This window comes from Penaeus chinensis, chromosome 27 (assembly GCF_019202785.1).
Source record: "Penaeus chinensis breed Huanghai No. 1 chromosome 27, ASM1920278v2, whole genome shotgun sequence".
Classification (NCBI taxonomy): Eukaryota; Metazoa; Arthropoda; class Malacostraca; order Decapoda; family Penaeidae; genus Penaeus; species Penaeus chinensis.
The window spans coordinates 28,500,963-28,510,962 of record NC_061845.1 but is presented as its reverse complement, the minus strand read 5'-3'; the positions used below and the strand labels follow the sequence as shown (position 1 = coordinate 28,510,962).

Below are 10,000 nucleotides of genomic sequence, written 5' to 3'. Positions count from 1 at the left end.
GTATATTGAAAAAAAGTGAAATATGCATCTCTTTGTGCAGAAGAGTGGCTATACCTTTAGTAGACAAAAGTGTTTTTCTATTTAAGGTAAACTAATGGTATTTTATGGCCAAAGTTTGTTGACAGTTCTCTGGTTTCTGCAGAGTAATTGCACAGCAGAGAATGCAGAATTGTTTGTCAACTGCTTAGAAGCCATGGTGGAGACTGCATTACCAACAGAAGGAGATGAGGGCTCGGAAATGGAGTTGGCTCAGTATCCATCCATGCTCTCCGTGGCATCAGTTAACCTTTCCTCCTCAATGTCCTCCCTAACTCTAGCTTCACCTACAGAAAAGGGTGAGTACTGCCTTGTCTTGCTCATTTCATTTTTTTTTTTTTTTTTTTTTTTCTTTTAATGATTATTGTTCATTTATATATTTATATATTTATTTATTTATTTTTGTATTTTATTTTATTTATTTTTATTATTATTTATATATATATATATATATTTTTTCTTTTTATAATGCGCTTGGTATTTATTCCTTTGAGTGTACAGAAGTGTTTTGTAGATTGCATTTTACAAATTCCATGCAACATCTTTAATGTAGCTAATTGCAGTAGTTAAGTATAATATGTTAGTTTGTATAATATATAATAAGGGGAAATATGTATTTCTCTTGAATATTTCAATCTTTTGTTTCTCCTCCTTCTTCTTCTTCTGCTTTACCCTCCTTTCTAGATGTCTCTCAGCTCACAGTGATAGTTAATCTGCATCCAAAGCCATTAACTGCAGAATAATGCAAATATCTGTGAAAAAAGCTTGTATTTCATTGCATAATTGAAAAGTCACAATCGCCTTTTTGAGATGGAACATATAGTTGCATTGATTTACCCATTGCCTCAACACATTTTGCTGAGTTTTCTCTATTAGGAGGAGGGATAAAATTGATGATAAAAGGAAGGTATTGAATTTCTGAGCAGAAGTGTTATATTTTTGTGGGAAAGAAAAATGAAATGGGGAGAGGGAAGAACTTTGATTATCAGAATCAAATTATAAATGACACCATGTGCTGCGATTGTGTTGCACAAAATTAACCTGTTTATAGTTAAGTGTTACCTACATTATCACCAAATTTAAAGCCATTTAGTTCAATTATCAACTTCCAACTTTTAAAAATAGGTAGCGACACAGAAAAGGAAAGGAGACTTGGTTGGTACCATTAATTGACATGGCACAGATGAATGTCACCTGGCCCAGTTCAACGTGCGTTATTATTCATTGTCCGACGGGAGAGGATTAAAATAGTGATTTTTACTTAATGAAGCTGTTGTCAGAAATTGGCTAGAATTTCTAACCCCATGTTTGATGTTTGTGTTTAGGTAAAGGAATATATATTAAAAAGTAGATTATTATGTGTTGCAAAAGTATGGACTTGAGCTTCTAAGAGTTAACATTCTTTGAGGAAATGTAATGATCACATGCACTAGGAGAAATGCTTTGTTTCAATCATATTCTCTCTCTCTCTCTCTCTCTCTCTCTCTCTCTCTCTCTCTCTCTCTCTCTCTCTCTCTCTCTCTCTCTCTCTCTCTCTCTCTCTCTCTCACTCACTCACTCACTCACTCACTCACTCACTCACTCTCTCTCTCTCTCTCTCTCTCTCTCTCTCTCTCTCTCTCTCTCTCAGTAATGCAAAATTTGTATCTTGGAAGTAGTTATTACAGGACTCTCTTTTTCTTTTCTTTCTCGTGGACACACAAAAAGCCTACAATAGATATAAAGATAACTTGATTCCTGTACATTGTGTGGATATGTTAGTGTTTTTGTTTTGTTTTGTTTTGGTTTTATATGAACATGTGCATGCAAATCTTTTCGTTCTTTTCCCTCCAGTTTTCATGCCTTTTCAGATGTATATGTTTGAAAATTGGTAAAGAGTATATCTAGATGATTTTATTTAAAACATGCATTTTCTTTTTTGATTCATATCCTACTGTACATTGATAGATATATACATTTAGGCATGATGCAGACAAGTACACACAGACATACACAAAAAACACCCAGACACACACACAAAACACACACACACACACACAAAACACACACAAAACACACACAAAACACACACACACACACACACACACACACACACACACACACACACACACACACACACACACACACACACACACACACACACACACAAAAACAGAAACAGACGTGTTGTGTGTGTGTGTGTGTGTGTGTGTGTGTGTGTGTGTGTGTGTGTGTGTGTGTGTGTGTGTGTGTGTGTGTGTGTGTGTGTGTGTGTGTGTAGCTCATTTTGAAAGAAAAAGGAGCTGAAAGGCCAGTTAGAACATGGGGTGAAAAAGCAAAATAAATTTGAGACTAAGGCAAGCAGCACTTAGTCAAAACCTAGCCAATGCAGCTACAGAGACAAGCTAAACAACTGTGAAGAGGTCTGCATTTGGAATAATGGTAAAACCTAAATATACAAGGTAAATGTTGAAACAAAATAAGAAGGAAATAAGGCTCCGGAAGCCACATTAAAAAGACCAGCTACAGCTGAATTGGAAGCAGAGTGAGAATTGAATAGGATACTTTTGGAACTATTGGAAAACTTGAGTGGAAAGAGAGGAAGGCAGCAAAGTTATTAGAAGAGCGTGTACACAACTTTAAACAAAAGCTAGGATTAGAAATTTTCAAAATATAGAAAGAATCTGAAGACAAAATGTCAAACAGTCTTACTGAAGTTTTGGAAGAAACAAGCAAACTCAAAGCAGCATTCACTAATATATTGAAACTCAAAGAGGACATTGACACAACTGGAAAGTAATTTGAAAAGGATGTGGAGGACACAAGAGTAGAGATCAAAACTCAGCTGGAAGGCATAGCTAACACTGAAAGACTTTATCTGATCTTGTGAAACTTCATCACAGTCATTTCTGACAAAGGTGTTTAAGTAGCACACAAAAGAATTGGTATTTTTAGGTGTCAACATCAGTGCCGCATACTAGAGGCTGATTGGATAATGGTACTGATGCCAGCTGCAAGAAATCCTTATTGTCATGTAACTTGATTTCACTCAGGCTTGATGAATTATGTGTACAGAGACTCTCATAAGAAATGTTTCCTATGTTTTCCCATAAATTCTGTTTAGTTGTAAATTCAAAGCAAAATACACTGGCTCTCGGCCTCTTAAAGTTTCTTTATAGCCTCCATTATTAAGAAGTCAGGTATGCCACATCCAAATTTGTAGAAAGCAGAAAAGCCATGTTTCCATGTCTGATAAAAAAGGCTTAAAGTTATTCCTGGAATAATGTAGGAGAACAAGAGTTAACATTTGTGCTCATGGAAGGATTCATAAGACATATGCAGTGACATAGCTAAGGAATAAGGAAGACTTTCATTCTTGATTAAGGAAGAAGATGAGATTACAGTAAAGGATATAAAGAATACAAATTTTCCAAATAACAGGATGAGTGGAATAAACTTCCAGAAAACATCTCATGCACCATAAACTAATTTAGAAAATTATACAATGCTTAAAGCATAGCTGACAGGTCCCACAAAGCTTCACTCTTTCCCCAGTATTTGACCTACTTGGTTAGAAAAACACACATTAAATTTTATTTACTTCCTTTGAGCTGCTTTTGATATTTGCATTTGTTTTTGGGATTAGTTTTCATGTATTATAGTTCTCAATTTTTCTCCATTGTTTTATAGTCACACGTTTGCCCCAACCTGTTTTTGTAGGGACCCTAGATAGAATGTAATCTGGTGAGCTTATTTGATTTTTTTTTTTTTTTTTTTTTTTTTTAAAGTTAGAAGTATGATATATGTATCTTACCAAAGATATCAATGTTCATTTACCTTGGAGATGCATTTTGTTAATGATTTTCCATTCAGGTAGAGGCTAATTATATCAGAGATTTTTTCTTCTTTTTCTTTTGTGAAATGAATCTGTAAATGTCTTTTTCCCTTGGTATTTAGACTGTTTTTTTTGCCACAAAAAATAATGTTTAAATTCAGCCTGTGTGTAGAGTAAAAATTGTATGTGTATCTTGGCTTTTGTATGGGAGTCTTAAATGCATTTGATATTGTATCCACTATTGATCACACCTTATCAGTGGGCCTTTCATAAGAGTTAAATACATGTATGAAATTTGAATCAGTCCTAGCTAATGTTAAAAGTAGAAAAAATTATATTTGCTTGTGGCATCCACTTTTATACATTCTGATAATAATTATGTAGTTAATTGATATATTTACAACATTACCTAAAACATAATGCTTACACAAATAAACAAAAAAGTGTGTATGCATGAGAGAGAGAGAGAGAGTGTGTGTGTGTGTGTGTGTGTGTGTGTGTGTGTGTGTGTGTGTGTGTGTGTGCTTGTGTGTGCGTGCTTGTGTGTGCGTGCGTACGTACGTGCTTGTGTGTGCGTGCGTACGTACGTGCGTGTGTGTGCGTGCATACGTACGTGCGTGTGTGCGTGCGTGCCTGTATGTCTGCATGTCTGCATGGGAGTGTGTGTTTTTGTGTGAATGCAAAAGAAAGAGACATGAATGAGATGCATTTCTCCATTTTCACATTTAAAATGTAAATGTATTTTACATTTATCTAAAATCTTGAGTCTTTGTTTTTGCCCTTTTATTTTCATTCCCTCTAAATGAGTTTTTGCTGTTTTAATTTGTTTTAAACAGAATCAGCAAGGGAATCCCATGAGGCTTTGGTTTACCCAGAAGCCTCATAGCATGGTGAATGGGTTCCCGATTATAAAGTAGCCTTATTCACTTAACTAAACTTGTGCTTTCAATAAAATACGTAACATATTTTACATCTTGCATATATATACCTTCAACTACAAAATGAGTTGAGATCAAAGGTTTATTTTAGACTTGCCTATTATGATTATGTAGTAGTGAAGGTAGGTGCTTCTTTACTGGGGTATGTAGTTCAAGTAGCCTTTTAGTTTCACATGTAGTTAAGTTCCATTATGTTTCTATGTTTTGTGCTTTATCATTGCTATTCTCTCCTCAAGTTGTATCACCTCTCTACAAGAATTTGGAGTCATCGACAACAGCACAGCAAAGACCGTAGGTACATATGTGTGTTTATTGGAAATGCCTGAAAGTTTTGTCTCAATTATTTTAGGGTGTGTAGGGTTGCTTGTTTGAAGACACAGGTGTACAGTATGTGAGTATATTACAGTGAGTGAATACCGAGTGCTTTAGGGGAAGGACCAGTCATAGGACTTAGGGTGTGTGTGTTTTTGTTTGGTTAGACTGTGTTAGTCTTTGTTAGTGTTCACCTAATTCAGTAGTGATGGCTGATGAGGGTTCTTGAAATTGGAAAAGATAGGAAAGATTAGGCAGAGTTAGTGGTTATGAATTTACCATTTATTTTGATAATGTCAGGCATAGTCACATTTGTTTGTGAAATTATTTGTCAGGGAAATATTGGGCAATTAACCTTTGTTTGATGAGCTAGAGGGGAAAAGAACTTAATGATTTGGTCTTGGAAATGTTTAAAATGCATTTCTCATTTTAACTAAAGTCTCTAGAATGAGAACTTTGACAGGTTACAGTAGGCCATAATAATTATCTTGACAGATATGCTTATATACATAGATCAACCTGTGAAGAGACAGGGATTTGTTTACATGATGCCTGACAAATGAGTTAGTGAAAGATATAGAATCTCATGGAATTATTAAAGTTCATTTATGTGTCTTGGTATTATCAAAAAGTATAGCTCAGGATATAGGATCTGATGAGGTGTGTTGCTTTTGTAAATTTGACTTTCACTGAATAGAAAAAAAGAGAAGAGTACAGAGGAAACACTTTATAATGTAAACACAAAGTTACATATACCCTCCTCCTGGCGAAATGTGAAAGGGAAATGCAGAGCACAGTAAAAAACTCTCCAAAATACTTTCCACAGTCACTATGTACCTCTATAGCAGTTTCCCCAGAGAGATGGATTCTCCTTTGATTTTGAGATTAGCATATGAACAGTTCATTTGCATCTGTGTATATATGATTTGCTCTGCATTTGCTACTATTAACTTCAGTATTTTCAAGTTCAAATTGTCTTTGTGTCTCCCATCTTTCCTTCCCTTTTATTTTCGTATTTTACATTTTCCAATCAGTTTCCAGTTGTTATGTGATTTACCATACTTGGTATACATATGCTTTAGCTAACAGAGACTTGGATATTAATTTGTGGTCAGAATTTTGGATAAACAGGAAATGTCTGAAATTCTTTAACCTCTCGTCAGGAGAATGACGCCTAAATGCATTATTGCAAATTATTTGAAAAAGCTGTTGTAGATTATGAACGGTATATATTTTTTTTTCTTTTTTACTAGCTAAAATCATGCTACTCCTAGTTTTCAGAAAATATACTTGAAATCTTCAGCCTTATACAATAGAAGATGCTAAAAGGCCATATGTCTAGCCTAGCCAAAGTGCTGCTCTCACAACTGCACAAACACCAAAGCAGGTTAAGAACATCTGTGATTAAAGATCCTGTAAAGAGGGTTTAGCCCCCTTTCTAGGCTCCCTCTACATCCTTACTCTTTCTCCAGCTTTCTAACATAAATTCAGCTATACTGACAATGAATAACACCTATTTACAATATTTGTTGACATACTACTAAATGCCATGGCATGTCACATACTGTTGAAAAGTGATAATGAACGTATACATATTGTTTCAGCATAATTCTTCACAAATTAGAAAGATGAAAAACAAAATTGTGCTCTCCTCTTTTGCATATCTTTCAGAGCCCCCTTTTCATCCTATTTTAACTAAAATATTCACATTTCTGTTATCATTTTTATAACTGATAAGCAATGAGACATAGATAAAAATAAAATTACCAGGAAATTAGTGAAGAGAGAAGGTATTTGAAGGAGATGGAGGGTTATGGGAAGTCATATAAGTACTTAAAAATATTTTGGTGGCTTGCTTAAATTACAATACTAAAAAGTATTGCTGAAATGTGTTGCAAGAGGAATATTTTTTGTTGGCTCTGATCTGATATTAGTTAAGATTCAGCTGAAAGCCAATCCCTATGATGAAGAGATACATAACTCATGCAAGCCAAGAAGTATGGCTATTTGAAAGAGGGCTTTTTGGAGAAAGCCAGAAAGTAGTAGAGGTTTTAGCTTTTTCAGAGGCTTTTTTTTTTGTGTGTGTGTCATTTATCTTGTGAGCATTGAATATTGAGATAGGAAGCCCTCTTGAAATGTCAACTCAGCTTAAGCAATGAGGCCTTATTGGATACCAATGCCAAACTCTTAGATCATGAGTATTATAGGTAATGATGATAGGGTAAAATAGAGTGGCTTGAATTGAATTGCCATTGAGTAAAGGAATCATGAAACTTTTGTGCCTTATTCAGAAGAGAAAAAAATTGGTCATAAGTGATGTTAAATTTGGTGTAAGATTATCTATAAGGAAAGTCATTTTTTCTTGGACTTTTAGAAATTTTGATGTACAAGCAAAAAGTTGTGAATGTATATAGTTGTAAATGAGTGCTGTATTGAACAAAATATTTGAAGCAGATATGGGTGGGGAGACATTCAGTTTAGAATTGTAACACAAGAACACTGACCAGAACTGGAGAGTATATAGGTGATAATCAGACAGTTGTACTTAATAAGGATGCAGACTGTAGATTACTATATCAGACGTCTTTTCTGCTCTTGTTGCTTGAGAGACCCTTCACAGTTACTTTAGAAGAGAGTCATAAGCAGCAATATCCACTGTAAGTAGCCTCAAGGTGTAAAATTTTCCGAGTGCAAGTGCTGGCCGAGAAAACACAAGTCAAGAAACAAAAGTATAGCAAGGAACGGAAGGACGGACAAGGAGTGAAGAGTTAAGCATGAGTGTGTGGTGCTCTAATGCCGTATGTGTTTGGTCCGCAGATGCAGGCTTGAGGCTCTGAGTTTAGCTGTGAACCAGTGATACTACAGCTGTAAGTATTTTGTACCCAGGCCCTTATTCTGAAACATCACTTTAGCGCTAGAGTCATGATGATGTTTGTAACACAACCACAACCCATGTTATTTTAGTTCAAGCTCTGTTTTGTTACACATCCTGGAGTGATGTTGGAGAATTGGGGCCATGGAGGCTGGATTGCACTACATGAATCAGGGACATTGAGTAGCATCACATTTAACAAAGCTGCTCTTGCTTACTTCCAACGAAATTTAGTCGATTAATGATTGATTTATATATCTTACCTTTTTTTGCCTTAAAGGTTGATTTCAAGAACATGGTACCTGTACATTGATGCCAAAAAAATCAAACACTTTCACACACTACATTACACATGTTGTATTTCTCTTTAAACTCACACACTGAAATGAACACAAACAATTGAAAATAAATGGTTTCACGCTATTTATGGAAATCAAAAAATTTGTGAATGTACACACATCAGTACCCACATATTAATGTGTGTATTACAAACTTGAATAGGTAGTGTAGTGAAATTCAGCCTCAAACTTTGAATGTATCTATGAATTTTGTAGTGCCTTTACACAGCCTTTATTATGGTTTGGCATGTTTGTCTGTTTAGTTGATATGCATTTTTTGTATGTTTTCTTCGCACACTAGTGTTTATGGATATATATATATATATATTTAAGTGATCCTCTTAATGATTTCTTTATTCCAAATTTCATAATTATATTTAATCAGAATAGAGAACTCAAGAATTTGGAAGGATATCAATATGGGCATTCTATAAAATTATTGATATACCAGCCATTAAGTTTGTTTTTCTTTGTATAAAAATTATATAAAGACATGGTACAGTGGTACTGCACTGTTGTTTCCATAGTTTCTAGTACTTTTATTGACATGGTGCTGTGAAATAGGAATAGGATTATTCAACAATATTATCATCATCATAATGTCTTTACTTCTCCCTTTGGAATTAACTTTTCCCCTTCTCTCTTCGCGCAGAGATTGACGGGACGGAAGGTGCAGGTGCATCACAGAATCTTCCATCGCATCCTCCTGGTTCTCGTCCCAAGCCAGTTCTACCCAACCTAATTGCCAAGCAGCGGTCATTCAGGTGTAAGCTGTCAAACAAAAGCAAATAGTGCTAGTTCCTTATGTCTGTCTTGAACATGTTTGGAGTCATAGCCAGAATTTGCTGTAGTGAAAGACAAGTCACAACATTATTTCATATATTTTATTGTATTTATTGATTTTTTTTTTTTTTTTTTTTTTTTTTTTAATTTTTTTTTTTCTCTCTCTCTTTTTTTTTTTTTTACCTCCCCAAAAAATTATGACAATTCTGATGGCTTCTGATGTCACCACTTGGTAGTGAAAGTAATGTTACTTCAAAATTGACACTTGCATACCCAGTTTTTTAAATTGTGTTGGCATAACACTGATTTTTCCAACTGGAAATTAAAGTAAACAAATTGTGACATGGCAGCTCTTAGCTATAAATGCAGTAATAATTGCCAAAAATTGACAAGTAACTTGATATTGCTCTGTTTTAATCTGAGAACTCATCCAGTGAAAGGTTGTAACTCAGGTGTTATTAGAATGTCATATTCATTATCTATTAGAAAGGTTTCGTGTATGATGTGATTGTCCTCAATGCCTCTTAGTTAACAGAAGAAATGATAGAGCATTGTTTAAACCTGGATGTAAATGTTAGATTATATGACCATAGGATATAATACACAAGTCCTATTTTGTAGAAAACTATGATGGATGTGATATAAGCTTGCTCCACAGACTGAGCCTGCAGTGGTTACTCACATACTGGCTTGGGACAATGTGATACTTTCTTCATTCATGGCCAAAGGTATACTAGATAGTTGATCTAGTTATATAAGTTATTTTGGGTGTTTGTTGAGTGTTTAGCTTCCTTACCACCATTATGTGGGCCTGAGTAGAGGCTACTTTTATCAAGAAAATTTAATGTCACACATTGCTTATTCCAAGTTATGTTTGGCAAGTACAGTTGTGTGTCAGTGTGACTGC

General features: G+C 34.8%; 1 protein-coding gene across 1 annotated transcript in view; it reads left to right on the top strand.

Moving 5' to 3' along the window:
- Window positions 1–10,000, top strand: part of LOC125039360 (neurofibromin-like) — an 88,857-nt gene that overhangs the window by 77,404 nt on the left and 1,453 nt on the right. Inside the window, exons 54-55 of the mRNA XM_047633200.1 lie at window positions 143–335; window positions 8,963–10,000. The exon at window positions 8,963–10,000 is cut by the window's right edge and continues 1,453 nt beyond it. Of these exons, the coding sequence (XP_047489156.1) occupies window positions 143–335; window positions 8,963–9,102 (333 nt within the window). The 3' untranslated portion in view covers window positions 9,103–10,000. The remainder of the gene's footprint in view (window positions 1–142; window positions 336–8,962) is intronic.